Below are 18,665 nucleotides of genomic sequence, written 5' to 3'. Positions count from 1 at the left end.
AATAGATCACGGCTGTGCACTTGCTCAGAAGGCAGGTAGGTGTATATGCAAGCTAGACACGTGACTGGGGGTATTATGTCTTCACTGCAGAGTTCACTCATGCTTTTGCTGGGGTGTTGCCCCTAACCGCCCTCCTGTCCACACACAAAGCCCTGCCACCTAAGTGGTGCTTTCAGCCCCTGGGAGCTGGGGCTGTAGGCTAAAGCCCAAGAGAGGCTTTTCCTCCAGCTAGAAACCTGCCCACGTTGCAAGGAGGCTGATAGTCCTCCAGTGCCTTCCCATAATTCCCTCTGCATGCCCAGGAGGGCACAGTCCCCCACTATCCCCTGGGAAAGACTCATGAAGCAGGTCAGCGTACTGCAGCACAAAGGCCCATGGGGTGCAGCCCACGCAATCCTAGCAACACACGGGTGAGTGCACTGGAGGACTCAAGAGCTTGAATGGCTTTGCAGTCTGGCTGCTCCCATCCAGCTGAGGCTGACCTAGGTGCCGATCCCCTGACTTAGTTCCACAGTGAAAACACCCTACATTGCTGGCGGGTTAGCAATGTGACTGGGGGGAGGGTGGGGCAAAGTTTGGATTCTCCTTGTGGTTTAGTGCTACAGCTTTATCGTTCTACTTACAGTGACTAGGGGTGAAGAATTCTGTAGGATAAAAGAACAGGCCAAGTGGTTTGAGCACAAGACTGAAATCGCATGATTTAGACTCTACTCCCAATTCTTCCACAGACTCATTAGGGGGCCACACGTGAGTCGCTCAACCTATGTGCCTCACTTTCCCCTTCCTGTAAAATGGGGTTAACTCTTCCCAACCTGAACTCAGTACTGTCTCTAATGTTCTCAGAGACCCTTGGAGGGAAGGCGCAATGCAAGTGCATAGGGTGTTGAGAGACACAATCCAACACACCACAGTACAGGTAATTTAACAGCCAGAGAGCCACATTTATTACTTTCAGATGTTTCTATACAGATGGGGATAACCAATCAAGGAAGCGGAAGAAAAGCACAAATTATGTGGAGAATTAGTTCCCCTTGATACATCCCTGTCACATTGGATCATGGATAGAGAAGGAAACTCAGAACATTTACAAACACAAGAGACTTCCATGAGTTACTGGAAAATAACTAAGTTTGAGCAAGTAATGAGAGTGACTTGAGGGCAGACAGGACGTACATCCATCCTCTTACGTACCACAGCTAAGTGGAAACAAAGGAGGTTTTTAACGGAGGTTTTCACAATGCTTTATCGTTTGTACACAAGAGTAATGGGACACTGAGCGGGATACAAACAGAATGAAGCTCATACAGAACTCCAGGACACAGAGGGCATTCAGCAACTTCTCAGGAAGTTAACAGATCCATACTGCATTTTTTTAAAAAGCTAAGACGTAAACGATATGAGGTCACAAAGCTCTCACCCCCCAGGCCCAGCTAAAACTGAACGTAGCTTTATTCGCTCCCAAGTTCGCTCTCCAATGGCTACACACTCAATAAGGCTTGTTCCGAATAGTCAAAAGGCCAAGCACCTCCCACCCTCCTGCAGGCTCATACCAGCTTGCAGTGTGAACCATCCTGAGGAACAATGAACAAAGCAGACCAGGGCAGAGCGGATGGCAGGAGAAAGAGAAGCAGACTTGTGCACAGTCAAGGCAACCTGGCAAGTGCTGCTCAGCAGCACGGCACCAGGCTTTGGGACATGAATGGTATAAATATACCAGGCCCCCCTCCTCAAAAACACAACATTTAAAGGGACAGTATCATAGCTAACTCACTCATGGCAGGTTTGTGAAGCGAGATTTATTCTGGCCTTATGTTAGGATCTAGGCCAGATTTTCAGGGGCTCAGTTCCCACTGAGAACAGTGTTAGCAGCTGGGTGCTGAACGTTTTTGAAAATCTGGCCTCTGGAGCTTTACACTATTTATTTTTAAGTGAACCTAAAAGTGGCAATGGAACAGAGCCCCCAATTGTCAGCACAAACATCCGTTACTTCCTTTTCCACCACGCACCTGCTCTGTGAAATCCACTCGCAACTTCCCTGGTTCAGTGACGATAGCCCCAAATGTGATATCACAAACACCACAGTCCCACTGCGACTCATCCAAGCCACAGCAGTTGTGATGTCACAGGATGGTGCATTCCGGAATGTCTTCATTGAACCAGAAAGTTCCAAGTCACCAGGTAGGTTTGTGCTGAATTTCTGCCGAGCACAGCACAATCACCCGGCTGGCCTGGAGACGGAAGCTGTCTAGTCCCCGAATGGATGTGGCATATGGAGTAATGCAAGTGCAAGCTTGCCCCACGAATGTGTCCCCACCCCGCCCTGGAGCGATCTTTAGGAGGCGACAGGGTAGGTCATTCTGCAATGCCCCAGTTCAAGTCTTGGCTCCCCTGTTGGGAATGTCTCAGTACTGGGCTAACTTGATATGTGATACAGAGAAGTTTTCTAAGAACTGGTGCAAGACCACAAACGTTTCACAGTCAGCAGATGGTGGCGACAAAGTTACTGACATTGGCTCCATTGGCCAATCGAGTAGGATTTGTGCTCCCACCCCGGAGCGATCCTTATTCCCCTGCTTTTTACCCAGCTGCTGTATTCTGATCAACACGACTCGCTTCAGGGATTCTATGCCTCAATCCTCATGACAGCTCACAACACTGCCACATCCTTAATGTAACGCTGCAGGGTTTGGGATTTTTACTGGAGGAGTTTTATTATTCAGAATAGTGCTTCCATTTACAATGGATGGACAAAATCTTTAGTTGCGTTTGGTCTAATCTCCAGCCCACTGCCGTTTTGAAAGTGTGTTTGACAAGGCCAGGTTGAGAGGAAAATGCAAAGAGCGAAGCCTTAAAAGACAAGCCAGCTCCAGACAGGCGCCCAAGTCAGCACGCGGGTTAACGTAAAGAGACAGCCCTTTGATTTTCAGCTGCGCACACTCCTCTAGACAACAGCGTTTCCAAACACTGCACTAGTGTAACTGCCATTAAGATACAAGTCTGTGTCAATGAGCAGCATGCAGCTCTATTCTCAGGAACAAGGCAGGGCTCCACATTCCTGTAATACCAGCGAGGTTTGGGTTTTTAAACAAAAACAAAAACAGAACAGATGTTTTGGTGATCCTCACGTCACGCAGTCACCTATATTTGGTTCAGATAACCCTGGGCGTTTAGCAAGACTGCTGCTGCATTAAGTTTGATTTAAAAAACCCCAACCTTAAAGAAACCAGACTCCCAAATGAACAAATTGTATCTTGTGTTAGCTAAGACACGAGATTTTCCAGGGTTAAAGGCTCCATTGATCCTTAATCTAATGCAACCTGAACAGAGGCGAGAGAGGGCTCTAAATCGTTAAGGATGCAATACAGAAATGGGACCTTTTCATTAACGTCCCCTTCCTCCCCCGTATGTTTGCCGTTTATACAGGGTCATTAAAAATGTCACTAAGAAAATGCTGCAGGTGTGTTAGACTCACAAAGGTTGATGTAGTCCAACCAAAGTGGTCAGTGTAACACTCCTACACATACACAATTCCCCCCCCCCCGCCCTTTGAATCTGCTTTTCGCAAACCTAAAGCTAGTTAGATCCCCGCAAAGGAAATCCATTCTCTGCTACAAGCCAGGACTTGGAGAGCTTGGCATAAAACAGCCACACCAGAAGAGGTTGTGAAATATTTATTTTTCATAAAACAAGGTCATAACTGCCAAGGTGTAACAACCAAAAAACCTTTCCAGGGAGCCAATGGCACAGTGCATGGAAATGTAGCCCCTCACCATCCTGGTGGTGTGATAGCAAAGGCTGAAACAGAAGCTCTTTGTGGGGCTATTTGATAAACCAGTTCCCTTCTCTAGAAAGGGAGAGGACAGCACGAGAGGTGAACACGGGGAGTTAGCTAATGTAGTAACCCACAAGAGATTTAAGCACATGACAGAATGTGACTCCAAGGAGACTATTCACATGCTTGAAATTACCCCACGGTTAAGTAGCTTGCTGAATGAGGGCCTTGGTTAAGGCTGCATACCACCGCTTCGGTTCCCGCCCCTACAAACAGCTTGACAACCAGAGTAACCAGAAAAGGGTCAAGAATCTTGCGAGACTGCAAGATGTGCAGTGGGGGAAAGGGAGGTTTTTTGCTGTGTTTTCCAATTATAAACTGACTTTTCAATTATTGGAAACCATGAAACTCATCAGCAGACAAACTGGAACAGCCTTAGTCCTGGGTCCTTACTGGTCAGTGAGCAGAATCGCATGGTGAAGCAATGCCAGGTTGTGACTGATAGAGAGGGCTAGACAAGGAGCCAAAAAAATGCTTGTTTAGCATCTCAGCATCAGTCGCCTAAGTGGCGCATGGACGCAGAACTCACCTGGAATTGCAAATTCTCGTTTCTAATCTAGTGGTTTCAGACTCTGGTGGCCAAGGGGACGGGGGATACGCAGCCAGGGCACAGCTGAAGAGTCCAGCACTGAGGGCTTCTCTACACTACTGCGCAGGGTCGCTCTAAGATTCACAACTTCAGCTACGTGAACAGCGTACCTGAAGTCGCCGTACTTCAACGTGTCTTCGCTGCGGTGAGTCGACAGCTGACGCTCTCCCATCGACTCCGCTTCCGCGTCTTGTTCTGGTGGAGTGCCGAGTCGACGGGAGAGCGCTCAGCAGTCGATTTACCGCATCTAGACTAGACGCGATAAATCAACCCCCGCTGGATCGATCCCTGCCCACCGATCCGGCAGGTAGTGCAGACAAGCCCTTAGTGTGTGAGAGAATGAGACAGAAGAGGAGAACAGTAGTTCTCCCTCAGGATAAATGTTATGCGTGACTGGGCTCTACCTGCTATTTGTGCCATTTTCCCCTCCTCCCCTACCAGCACAGCACAAATCTCAAGGATTTACTAGGATACACCCACAGCCATTGCATCTCCAAGACCAGGCGGGTAACAGAGCTATGCTTCAACTAGCAGAGTCACTTCATCACTCAGCACGAAAGGGTTAAGGAATAAAGCCGCAATTTTATTAGGTCAAGAACATCAAGATATTGTTGCAAACAGCTCCACGTGCAAGTGTTCTATTGCTCTCGTGGGGGATTTCATAGGGGGTGAGAAGGATCTAACAAATTATCCAGCGCTGTCCTGTGCCTTGAAGAAACTCTCTCTCAGAGCGACTGCATGAATAAAGGCCTGTAGCTGATCAGTGCTAAACATCAAATACAGAACAGTGACTTCCCCACAATACACTGAGCAGGGCCTCACACATGCATGGCAAGCAACTGCTTGGGCCAAGGTCAGACTATTGGTGGGATTTTCCTCCAAGTCCCTCTCTCTCCCTACTGCTAGCTCGCTCAGCATCCCATCCACTGCCTGGTCTGTCTAGTCTGGCACCTCGGGCAGCTGTTTTTAGGAGGAATCTCCACTCACTTGTGTGCGGGAACAATAGGTGCAGAACCTCCACAAGCAGAGAATGGCCATCGGCCTCTTCGTGACAGATCATGATGTTACTGGTGATATTGTGGCTTCCCCAGGCCACCAAGTGCCTGCCATAGAGTGGTGCTGAGGCTATTCTCCAGAGAGACCCCGGGAGTGAACTTGTCAAGGAAGCAGCAGGACCCCTCAAAGGAGCTCATGGTCCCATTTTCCCAGTCCCGCCCCTAGTGGAACTAGAAGGGAAGGCAGTTCATAGCGCAGTTGGTTCTCTCCCCCACAATTTACAGGCCCTAAAATTATACGGCCGGCCCTGGTGAGATGAAAAACTCTCAAAGAAGCCGGTTCCTCACATGCTTTAAAAAAAAAAAAAAAGTTTTTGAGGGACATTTCCCATATAGTTCCACGAAGAAATCCTGACGCCTTCAGATTTGCTGCAATGCCCTTCGGGGAATCCGATCTGCCCAAAGCCCCTTAGTGGTTGTGTTCAACAAAGCCTGAGGATTCATGGAGATGAGAGATGTTCTACAACTCGGGGTTTCAGGTTGTCTTTCCTTGCAGCAGCGGAGAGGAGCCCGTGTCCAGGAGACCGACGAGCTTCGCAAAGACTCCGATATGAACTGCCTTCCGGCAAGGAAATGCCTAGAAACCAGCTCTATGGGACTGATCTCATGCCAATTTCTTGTCATTGCTGAACTGGATAGATGAGAAGGATATGGATACATCACAGTGGCCTCTGGTGCAGTTTATTTACAATGGAACTCAGTGCTGGAGAACATCAGGCTATTAACAACCAGGAAACACACTGGCGGGGAGAGAAGAAGCATTGTTTATTAAATCTCAATGATCCTCTGTAGAATTCAAATCCACACCACCCAAGGTAACTCACTAATGCTAATAAAGCTGAAACTCAAAGGATCTATAATGTAGGTTAAGTCTTCATGGGCAATGTCCCAGATAGGTGCATGCAGGTAGAACAGCAATATAGATACACGGCTCTCGCTATTACTAGAGTTTTATCCTGCTCTCTATAGCTTAAAGCAGCAGACCGCAGTAGGTATAAAACTGCCCATCCCTCAGGTACACCTCGTTCGAAGCTGCTGTCAAGTACAACCATGATAGCAGCAACAGCAAGCCAATGCCTTATAATCCTCACAGCAATAGCTTGCCAAAGCCTGCTACAGACTCAGACGCAGCATAATGTTGCCCTGGTGACTTCTCCCGCTTCCATTGCTTTACAGCACACCCACACCCTGTACCCTTTCCTCAGGTTTCCGATTCATATTGTTAACAGTTCTACGTTCCTCCCGCCTTTCACCCTGAAGAGCACGGGATGGGTTCACTCACTCATTGACACCACTTCCCCTGAAGATACGGTCACTTCAGGGGTGAAACACGATAACTTTTTTGGCCTAGTAACTCTGAACCAAAGTTTTTCTTCAATTAAATCTTCAGGAGGAATTTTGGGACAGTGGAATAATTGCTCATGACACATGGGTTAACCCGCCTTTTCTAACAGATCTGTAACGACGGGTGGTCAGGACAACACTATTTCACACCTCATCTGACAGATGTACCTCTGGCAGCTCAATGCCCCCTACCAACAGGTCAGTATCCCCTGTTGTTGTAAATATGATTAGGAGACCCTGGGAGTCAACATGCAGCAGCCTGCACTGTTCATTCCATTTACCTTTGGTGTTTTTTCTACATTATCTAGGCTCATCAACCACACTGCCAAGAGAGGAGCTTTGGCTCCTGAAATTCATTATGACGGGGGACTACATTAGACTATTGTGGGTGACACAGCCGTGAGATCTGAGAAGCGAAGTATGCCGCTTTAAGCTTTAAACGTATGTTCTTGCAAATGTTTCTTGGCAGAGGAAACATGCTGGAAATTGCGTTTTTCCATGACAGAGATCCAGATTATAAGAACAGCCATAGCCATGTTTAGAAATTGGAAGACATTCTCTCCACCCAAGAATGACCTTCGTAAACTATTTACAGTGACTGGGTCTGTTTTAAAAAAATTCAGTACAATTGCTAGTTTTGCCCCCATCAGGGATCAGGATTTCCACCACAAAGAAAGAAATCAGCTAGGTCAGGCCCATGTCGTCTTCTCCCTCAAAGTCTGAGTGGTTTATTATTACAATCAGTAGGTTTGAATAGGAGAAGTTTAGAGACAGTGAAATCTTTACACACTGAACATGAAATACAATACTGCGTGTGAGCTAGACTGCATACTGACATGCTGCTTTTAATGTGACATTAAAGCTCCAAGCTGATCCTCACTTCCCTTTCCACCCAACCACTTGTTATACTCATCTCTCCCCACCCTGGATACACACAAGGCAGGCAAGACTTCCCATGGGGATCAGGAAGAGAATCATGCAGCCCTAGCACCCAGAGATCCTTACCACTGAAATCCACCAATTGGTTCTGTAAACCGGTGACGGATCAAGAAAGTTGCAACAGCTTCAGCTACCTGAAGGGAGGTGATGGGGGGGAAGGAATCAGAGTTTAAAGGGACATAGTCACCTTGAAGTCTGGTCAGTTTCAAAATAGTACATCTTCCTCCCACTATTTTAAACAGCCCCCCCCCACCTCTGTGTGAAATTTCTCACAGTGAAACCGACCATACATAAAGTGCACACTTAAAAAAAAACCCACCAAAAAACCAAACGCCACAAAAATGTTTTTCCCCCATCTTCTTCAGTTACAGTAATTCTTAGGCATGTACTATAGTAGGTTAAAAAAAAAAAGACAATTGTGATTTAAGTTGGTGTCCCTTAACGATTAACTCAGGGCAACAAATTCCTTCTATCATGCTTTACAAATAACTTTTCTTCCAAACATCTCACTGTGATAGGTAAAAAATCCCCATTTTACAAGGGGGTAAACTGAGGCACTGAGCAGTTAAAGTGACTCAAAGCCACACAGTCCATAGTAGAGCTGAGATAAGAACTCAGAAGCTCATTTCCAGACGTGCTCAGTCCACGGTACCATTTCATTTACTGGCACACTAGCATAAGCGAGTCTCTGTTTGTCAGTACATAAACTGCTACAAATAATGGTTATATGAAGTTTTCTAAATGTTAACTACTCAGTTTGAATACGACATTATCCCTCCAGGAAAGCAGCCACCTGCACTAAAGGCTGGAAGGGGGAGGGAAAAGAGAAGTTAAGGATGGAAAATCCCATGCCATGAGTCAGTTATAGGCCACCCTTGGCCCCCCGACGCAGTTAAAGCTGTAACGTAGGTGGGACCTGTCTCCTCACAAGCAGGCTACAGTCTTGCCCAGTCCAGGCTCTCAAGCCAACTTCAGGGATATGATTTAATCCCATCGGCTCTATCAGTAACCACGTCCCCTTATAGGTGTGGTACACGTAAGGCCTATGAGGTTTGCCCTCGGTTTCATATTGGTGATGACCCATTTTGCTTCTAACTCGTAAAAAGGCTGCTACGAAAGCTCACCCCGCTTTGCGGCTCACCTTGTCTGGAGCGTCTTCGTGGACTGCATGGCCACACTGAGGGAGGACTTGCATCTGGAACTTTCCTGCAGACCAAACAGTCAGTGCAGCTGCTTTTAGAGTGAACGTTTCCCTGCCTGGCAATGACTCAGGCATGAGTTACATGCGACTGCAGAAGCCAACTCACTATAAAGACTAAAAGGCAGGGACTGAACTTGTTAAGGTGCAAAAATATTCTGCGCTTTTATGGACGTTTCTACTAGAGATCTCAAACTCTTCACGAGTTACCCTCACTGTCGTATCTAGCTGATGAGGACTCGGGAAGCTATGTTTGACACCAGATGTCAAACAGCAGCATATGTAGAACACAAAGCTTCTGCAGGAGGCAAGAACTTGCCTTCTTTCTTGTGCAGGAGCTCTGAACTAACTAAAACCATGTTCGTTCACTATCTTCCTAATCCCGGATTCCCCGAGAGCTTCGTATTAAATGCCATCCCGTCTTCCTGACATGAATGTAGCTGTCAGACCTACCACACCAGCACCTTTATCCAATCATCCATTTTCCCTTCCAATATCCGATTTCCAAAGAAATCAGCGATGGGGACCGGACGGAGAAAGTAATAATGTTACATTATTAGAGGTGGTTGTAGCTGTGTCGGTCCCAGGACATTATACAGACAAAGGATGAGGGAATCTCTTTTATTGGACCAACTTCTGTTGGAGAGACACAAGCTTTCATGCTTACACAGAACTCTTCTTCAGGTCATAAGCTCGAAAGTTTGTCTCTCTCACCAACACAAGCTGGTCCAGTACAAGATATTACCTCCCCTGCCACGTCTCTCAAGCATTATTAGAAGTCTGCCTGCACCAGAGAGAAAGAGAGAGAGAGAGATTGATTGTTTCAGGTGGCACCAGGTGGTGCAACTAGGCACAATGGGATGGAATTAAAAGAAAACAGACTGAAAATCAGGAAAAGCTTCCTAATGGCAAGACTGAAAATCACTGAATGATCCCCATGAGACATGACAAAGCCCCATCACTTGAATATTTAATACCAGTCTGAACAAAAGCACTACCACAGCCCTGCATTAGCACCAGGGTGACTGGCAAGATCTAATAACTCCTCTAGCTTCCATTAGAGAGAATCATAGACAAGGGATCACACTGTTACTCTGGGGATTAACTACATTCTTTAATATTTGTTTGTCTCAATATAGATTGCCCTGGGCAGGACCATTTCAGCCTTCTTCTCCAGCTCTCTTTCACTCTCTGCAACATAAACTATCCCCTGAAAGAGCATTATAGCTAGCAGTATTAAATATTTACCTTGCATCTGTCCAATTGTTAGATCTTTATCCAGCCTGTCAACACCTGGAATAAAGCAAACAGATGCGTTAGGGAGAAGCCAGGGAGAGAGTGTCTAGTCAGTTCCTGCTAAGACTTTGCAAAAGATGTTTGGTGTGAAAAATGGAATAGAAACAGCATCTTGACACCTACTAGGCTGTTCCCCTGCTGCAAATCAGGAGCATACAGTGACAGAAGAGGATCACTGCCAAGAACTTGAAGGAACATTCATCCATCCATCCTCCCAGACATCTTTAAATGGCACTCAACTATGGGAGACTCAGTGTTCCCGATCACAGGGGACTGGAGGGCGATAGGGATTGGTCTTGGACTACTGATCCTTTCACCTTCAGGTCACGAGTTCAAATCCAGCCCAGGTCTGCAGTAACTAAGTGATTAGCCCTGTGGGTTGGCTTGGGTCTCAATCCTGTTCCTAGCAGAACATTAGCTCAATCCTACAATTGCAACACCTGTCAGACAGCTGAGACAATGTCACAATACACACATCTAATCCCACAATTCCCATGTGCATGTTGCAGAGGAGGAAGTAGAGGCAGAGACACTAAATGACTTGCCCCATCTCTCAAAGTACATAGAAGGGCCAGGATAGAAGCCAGACTTATTATGCCCAGACCACTATCTTACCTCCCCACCTCTAAAATACAGGCTGAATGTTATCAAAGTGAATGACCGCTCTAACTAGGGAGAAAAAGGAAACACCTACCCGCTAAAAGCAGCAGCTTTGGAGTAGAACAACTGAGGAAGAGGTTAGATAAGCCCCTGAACCACCCATCCCAGTACTTTTCTGTTTTCGACAGTTCGATTCGCCATGTATACAGATGTTCTTTCTTTGTCTACAAGGGGACAAAGAGCTCAGTGTTAGTATTCAACTGAAACAACGAGTGTGGAATAAAATCAGCAAAGCGCGACTCGGAAGATAAAGTAAAAGCACAGAGTCAAACGCTGACGTGACTCTAATGTCAGTTTGTCCCCCTAACTAGGCAACCTTGCTCGGCAGACTGGATTATCTGCTTAATCCTAACCGGGCTCGCTCCACGTCACAGTAAATTAATGGGTCTGCACATGCTGTACCTGGTGTGTTGAGCAAGAGACACCTTCAATTTCCAGGACTGTCAATCTGCCATCTTTCACTGGAACTAAACATTCACACACAAAAAAACACCTGGACCTGTCCGTCAGCGAAGCCTGGGCAAGATACAGTTTTGCAGCACCGTGCACTAATAGCTTTACTTACGGACTAAGACCGTTAGGTCACATGGTCTATACCACCCAGCAGAAACTGATGAGCCTTTATAATATGATGAAATAGAGTCAGGACCCAGCACACAGTGACTTACTGGGCAGGAGAGTAGTTCTCTTCTAGACTACGTAGAATGGCCAAGTTCATGAACATCTAGAAACACTTTCAAGTGGTAACTCAGGATGCAGCCAGCAGTCTGAGACCAGGCCTAAACTCAGACCTGGGGTAAGCAATGAGGTCACAGGAGTAACTCCTGTTTACACTAAGGCCCTGAATGAGAGTTGCACAATTGCTCATTACTCCTTCTTTGGAGAACTTTTACATGCTGTCTCACAGGCACCTAGCTCCATGGAAGCATCTCCTTTGCTGGCTGCATGGTTGCCTTCTTACTCCCTGGAGATCTCCAGATACCCTAGAGATGAAGAGACTAGTGAAGACATTAGTTCCAGCAGAACACAGTGAAACTCCCCACCTCTGTATCATCTTCCTTCTTCCTTTTGTTAAGAGATCCTCTTCCTTCATAGTCTTCTTCCTCCTCCTCCTCCTCCTCCTCAATAATCCCTTCCACTATAGCTTTAGGGACGTCAGGACTAGCAGCATCTTCACACCTGGTAAAATAGGACTGGAAATTGATTCCTTTTCCATTGTGAAAAGCAACATCTTAACGATTCTAGGAGAGACCGCCTGCACCTAAAGGATAGAATTGGCTCTCTCAGAGAGACTGGCTGATCTGAGACTCTACCACATCAAGGAGAAAGAAAGGAAGAGTCCAGGTCAAACGAGCAAAATTATTTTTTTTAATGACAATACTGAAATATAAACAATAGAAATATCGGATGCTGCTGGCAAGCATCATGGTGTCGTACAGGATTACAATGCAATAGACAGATTACTTTCATCACCACTCAGCTCCACCACCTTCGGAGTGCAACGGAGAGCTATTTAACAACGCACAGCAGCAGGAGCACAGCAAGTGAAAAATACTATATTCAGTTGAATTGGCAGGAGGAATTTAGGGGCCAAATTTCTGAAGGGGCATCCAGCTAGTCTATTGGTGTGAGCACATCTTGCATGGGCCATTGCACACCTGTTATTTTGCACTCTATCACTTGCATGTGCAAATGGTTTTTGCACAGGAAATTTTTTTTATCCCTGATGGGTAATTACATCCTACCCCAGTGAAATTTTGCTGGGGCCTTCCTAACCATAGGAACGTGGATGGTTGTAAATGGTTTAGTCCTACTCTCCTCACCCACTGTGGTCAGCCTTGGCAGGTAAGTAAAAGGAGGGGCTGATATCTGCTAGAAGATTGATTTGATTTTTTCTTTTAAGCTCACATATGCTCTGTTACCAATTTGGGGTCTTAAAACATTTAAGAAAGTTTTAGAAAACAAAACCTACTGTTTGACTTGGCCAACCATAGAAACTCTGGCTGATTCGAGATTTCTTATCTGTCCACTTTTTACACTAGGAAAAAAAAGGGGAAAGGGGGGAATCAAAATGATCAAACATCAAGGGTCAACTGGGTACATTAATCTAGTATCATTCAATATTTAACGGGTCCAGTAATAATAGGAGCACTCCCAAGTTCACCCTGCGAGCACTCATCTTGAATACAGAGATGTGGCATACAAACACTGGAGTTCCCAGCATGCTACGATTATCGAGATGTTTATATGGCTCTCACATCACTGTGATAGGAGCGTCTCATAAACGTTAATGACTATCTTCACAATGCCCTTGCAGGGCAGTGAAGTATAATGCCCACTCTGCAGATGTGGGAATTGCATTGGTAGTCAGGAATAGAACTCGGGTCTCTGGCGCGCCAATCCAATGCCTTAACCACAAGACCACCCTTCCTCCAAGCTCAATTGCAGAATTACAATGAAGAGTTTTGAAGAGTACACAAACTTGCCCATTACCTCCACTCAATTGCATTCTCAATTGACTTGAATGTTTTGGGACGACTCCGTAAGAAATTCTGCATGCTGTTCAGTGCGTCCATGGCTGTGCCTAAAAACAAAGTGTTTTGACTTAAACGATCCCAACATCTGACAACATCCTTCCCAACGGTTCTCAAAGATCTGGATATATAACCGTGTGAACTGTGTGAGGGGGAGAACTGAGGCAAATTTCAGGATTTATGAGAAGTTGATTAACAGAGTTATAGTCGTGAACTAGACCCAGCTGCTCCAAACCAGCTTTCACACAGTTTTTCCAAAAACTGGTTTCCAGGTCAGCAAATTTGTAAGTTCTTTGCTTCCCTCATCCACATTTTTAACAGCTCTTACAGGTTTTCTATCGTTACAATAAATCTATCCGCAAAACCTCCATTAGCTGTAATAAATATCAGGGTTTTTATAGTTTTGTATGCTGCTGCCATTAGAGGGTTAACATGTCATATTTGAACAGGTCTGATATTTTAGGCAGCAGAGAGCAGCGGTGATACTATACGGTTCTGTAAGACACTCCCCACCGATCGTGGTCTTGGTTATAAGAATGGGTGTCGCACTGCAATCATGATAAACAAAATCAAATGGAAAAGTCCAGCTAGGAAAACCAAAACAGAAGCCCAAGGTTAAGGTAACTATACTATACTATAGCTGGCATATCCATTAGAGAGAAGACAAACCGTCATACAGTTAACACAATAGAGAAAGACCTCCCAGGCCCAACAAAGTTAATAGGGGAGGAGAGAGGAAGAACATGACATGACACTGTTCAAGGACATTTAAAAAAACAAAAAAACGACCTACCACTTACCTTCCACGACATCAATCATGCAAAGACCCAATAAACTGGGTACCAAATTGGATGCTGCTGTGTGCACTGCAATGGCCCCACCCATACTGTGCCCAATCAGCATGATTGGAGGGGGGAGGTCCCCGTACATAGCTTCAACCACGTTTCCAACATCTCTGGCAAATGAAGAGAGACAGAAGGTTGGCATCCTTCCCCACTGTGTTTCTGAAGCAGATTTGTAAAAACGCATCGGCAGGGAAATGGAAAAATTCAATATGAAAAACGTTCTCCGAACCCTCTGCTTTTATTTCCTACTCTTCCCTAATACTGAGTTTCTTTGCACACTCTTGCCTTTTAAGTTAGATGATCTGCCCCAATGGTAATAGATATGGAAGTCCATTCTCTTATCAGTGGCCAGGGATTCAGGAAAGCCCTCAAAGCACATGCTTAACATTAAACAAGTGCTTTCCTGAATCAGGGATAAGAATGTCATTCCCATTTCCGTTAACAGGAAATCCGTCTAAAGTGGGAGACCAGACCACCCTGCCCCAGGTCTGTGGAGCACAAAAGGAACTACAGGTGAGGTGAGAACTAATCAATTCTCCTGCAGGAGAGAATAAACTAGGGTCAGGAGGCATCAGGGAGGGAGGAATAGCTCAGTGGTTTGAATACTGGCCTGCTAAACCCAGGGTTGTGAGTTCAATCCTTGAAGGGGACACTTAGGGATTTGGGGCAAAAATCAGTACTTGGTCCTGCTAGTGAAGGCAGGGGGCTGAACTCAATGACCTTTCAGGGTCCCTTCCAGTTCTAGGAGATTAATAATAAGTTTTATCTCCAGTTATTATTTCTGCGTTCTCAACCCTAATCAATGAGAACCTAAACAAAACCCCAGCCACCAGGATTGCAAGAGGCTGGGCATGCAGAACAGAAGCAAAACGTTCTCTCTGGAAGAGAAGCTCTTTGGGGCAGAGACATTACGGACTGGTATGAAGACAAAGCACCAAGCATATTGTTATATTCAAGTTCTTAGAACACACTTGGCACTGCAGTGCCTCAGCCCCTTTTCAAAAGAGGATAGTAAGTAGTTTAAGAGACACTATAAAAAATTTTTTTAAGTTGTATATATATTATATATATACACACACACACACAGGCTTTCTTGGCTGTAACAATTCACCATACATGTTGGAAATGGGTGACAGGGGATGACGATGACCTGTTCTGTTCATTCCCTTTGGGGCACCTGGGGAAAGGCAGGATACTGGGCTAGAGAGACCTTTGGTCTGACCCGGTCTGGCCGTTCTTATGTGTTGGAAACACAAAGAGCATTATGCCTAGTGCATGACAGTCACACAGCAAGTCTGACTAGCTTGTTTTCTCTGTCTGAGTAGAGAGACTAGAAAAACAGGCGCACACAGCATCGGTGGTGAAGAATAATTTAAAGGTATTAACAGGTAAGAAAATTACTTAAATATCTGATTTTTTTTTTAAAACCGTTTCCTTTGAAAATGCAGGAAGATTTACGAATCTGACAAGTTAGTGACAGTTTAGTGCTCCAGTTTAAAGACAAACTGGAAATAGCTTTCAAATCTATCGTTAGGAGGGCAGGAAGGTTTACAATGAAAAGCTGCCTATTTGTTTGGTCCCATATTAGTGCTGCTCCAGATCTGTAAAACGATCATTGCATATGGCAGCTCCTCAGGACACCCACATGCACATTAGGAGCTGACGGGATGTGAGAAGCAGCAATCAGGTGCACAATAAGTCAAAATCTATTTCACAGATGGCCTCCCTGGAACAAACCAAGCGGGTCTGTTAGTAGGAAGGACTTTGTAACCTTCAGGAGAATCTCTCTGCACTAAATGTGGGTATTTTATAGTATTTTTAGTGGAAGGTAATTGCTTTTCTCACAGCTTGTCACAAAAGAAGGGTTTGCACTCAGAAGCAGGTCACTGCAATTTGATTAAGCAGCTCTCACCATGCCTGAAAGTCTCATTCTATGCAGGACGCATTTTCTCAACATAGTGGTTCCAAACCGGTCAAGAGTCACACTCAACCTTCACCCAAGGGTGAAGGACAGGTATGGAAAAGGAATCTTTCAAGGGAAAGAAAACTGACCCACATCAGGATGGATAAGAAGTGTTATTTGAAATACAGGCTGAAATAATAATGGAAAGGGGTTTTCCCTACATTTAAGCCAGGCACAGTGCACCCAGATACTACCATGAGTAGAGTAATACAAGAACCAGACCCTGAGCTAGTGTAAATCAGTGTGGCTTCAGTGCAGATGCACCAATTTACACCAGCTTTGGATCTGACCCTAAATGTGTGTCTTGTGACCTCTTCCAGGAACAATGAGTAAAGGAGAATATAAATAACTTTGGGCATGGGCTTTTGTGGGTAAAAAACCCACTTCTTCAGATGCATGGAGTTCTCCTCCATGCTTCTGAAGAAGTGGGGATTTTTTAACCCAGGAAAGCTTATGCCCAAATAAATCGGTTAGTCTTTAAGGTTCCACTGAACTCCTCGTTGTTTTTGTGGATACAGACTAACCCGGCTACCCCTCTGATAAATAACTCTCTCCCTGAGAAAACTGGTAAGCTTTTGAGCAGAGAAAGCGAGTGGAAAGTTGAGAAGACAGGGTTGGAGGCAAAAGAGAAGATCAGGAGAAGCAAGGGTAGAATGAAGGAAGTCTATATGCCTGCTGTTCTTTTCTCAGAGGCATTTAAAAGCAAAGAAATGACTCCACGGGAAGGTGAAGGCTGGGGACTTAGACCTGACAGTCATGGGAAAGGGAAGCACAGGCTGAAGTGCAGTGGAGAAGGTAGAGCTGGGGATGGAGACAGTCACAGGGGAGAAAGGTTTGTGTGGGAGGTGCTGGGCAAGTGGAGAAATCACACTTTCGCTTCCATTTTTACAGACATCCAATACTAAGAAATAGTGCAAATTCCACATTCAGGATGAAAAAAAATTACATCTCCCCCAAAAATCATAACATTCCAGAAGATCAGTGCATTCCTGCATTGTTAAATCTGTCACAGTGCATAATCTGTACCTTGATAGGACAGTAACAAATAGCTCTCCAAAGTTGGCATTTAACAGAGAAAAAAGTAAAAAATATCATACTACATATGAACAAAGTGGCTGAGTGAACACTGCAGTAAAAACTCAAATTCAGCAGTTAGCTTTGATGTTACAGTTTTTTTTTAAATGGAAAGAGTTGGAGAATTTTTTTAAAAAGTGAGTTTAAAAAAAACACTGCTCAATTGCAGATGGGTTTTAACTGAAGGAGTTCTTAAAAAAAAACAACAAAAAAAACCCCAAACCTAAAAGGGGGAGAAAAATTCTGATGTGGATCCATAGCATTACCAACTTTAAATGTTCATACCTTTTAAATCACAAAGGAGAATTTCCTCACCAGCATTACCTTTCAGGGAGATCTACAGAACAAGTCTGGTCTGAAATATCTAGCATCTACTGTTGGAGTTATGATTTCAACTTGCAGCTAACCTGATGTTGTTCAAACTTTCCGAAAAGGAAGGAAAGTTATGAGCAACTAAGAGAAGGATGAATTAGAATGAAAAGTGGAACTCAGCTTAAGTTCTAGTGCCCCCTTACATGACTGGCATGTATGATGTCTTCATAGAAGGGAAACTGAAGATGGGTAAAAAGTTGATAAGAATGAAAGAACAAAGAATTGAGAAGATATAAGGATTTGGGAAAGTCTGAAATGGCTAAAGAGAATGTAAACTTCCATACTTTGACATAGTTTCTGCAGACAGATCTTCAGGATTCCTAACTTTTGTTTCACCTGTGAAGCAAAAAAACATAAATCAAATCAAATTGAATTAAAAAGACACTATTAAAGCAGATTAAAAATCTTCAGAATCCTCAGGTGTTAAATAAGAGCAACTATGAGCCCAGATATAATAGTAGTTCTGTATACATTTACTCAGTAATCATAACTGTGTTTCCATCACCTCTCAGTCATCTTGGATAATTAAAACGATAAGTTTAATAAAAATGCTTGGTACTTTATTACACTGTAGTTCAGAGGTGGGAAACTATGCCCAAGTAAAGGTCATATATTGGCAATTTAAGACTGACGATCATCCCTAGGTTCCTACAGAGCAGGCTGCCTACACAGTCATCCTTTACATGGTAGTTGGGCTCACCAAGACTACTGATCCCAGGCCGTATGGGGAATCAAGTTGGAGCAGAATATTCAGGCATGTGGAATCTTCACTTCTATATAAAACAGAAGCCACTAGCTTTATTGTGGAATTACATGGGCTACATTCTTTTCATCCCCACCTTGACTATCAAGTAGCAATGTTTTGACTATTTCATAGGTATTTCTATAAACTCAGTTTTTTGATGGGGTAATTCAATTAAATCTAATTTAAATGCAAATGTAAAAAATAAATAGAAATGTACTG

At 44.7% G+C, this 18,665-nt stretch overlaps 1 protein-coding gene across 1 annotated transcript in view; it reads right to left on the bottom strand.

Moving 5' to 3' along the window:
• Positions 1-4,983: 4,983 nt before the first annotated feature.
• PPME1 (protein phosphatase methylesterase 1) overlaps positions 4,984-18,665 on the bottom strand; it is a 40,542-nt gene continuing 26,860 nt past the window's right edge. Inside the window, exons 5-14 of the mRNA XM_045022226.1 lie at positions 17,986-18,037; positions 14,248-14,402; positions 13,407-13,497; positions 12,886-12,951; positions 11,957-12,092; positions 10,948-11,077; positions 10,206-10,250; positions 8,901-8,965; positions 7,826-7,893; positions 4,984-6,216 (exon numbers count right to left, since the gene is read on the bottom strand). Of these exons, the coding sequence (XP_044878161.1) occupies positions 6,198-6,216; positions 7,826-7,893; positions 8,901-8,965; positions 10,206-10,250; positions 10,948-11,077; positions 11,957-12,092; positions 12,886-12,951; positions 13,407-13,497; positions 14,248-14,402; positions 17,986-18,037 (827 nt within the window). The 3' untranslated portion in view covers positions 4,984-6,197. The remainder of the gene's footprint in view (positions 6,217-7,825; positions 7,894-8,900; positions 8,966-10,205; positions 10,251-10,947; positions 11,078-11,956; positions 12,093-12,885; positions 12,952-13,406; positions 13,498-14,247; positions 14,403-17,985; positions 18,038-18,665) is intronic.

Source organism: Mauremys mutica, chromosome 1, assembly GCF_020497125.1.
Source record: "Mauremys mutica isolate MM-2020 ecotype Southern chromosome 1, ASM2049712v1, whole genome shotgun sequence".
In the NCBI taxonomy this organism is placed as follows: domain Eukaryota; kingdom Metazoa; phylum Chordata; order Testudines; family Geoemydidae; genus Mauremys; species Mauremys mutica.
This window is presented reverse-complemented; position numbering and strand designations above follow the sequence as displayed.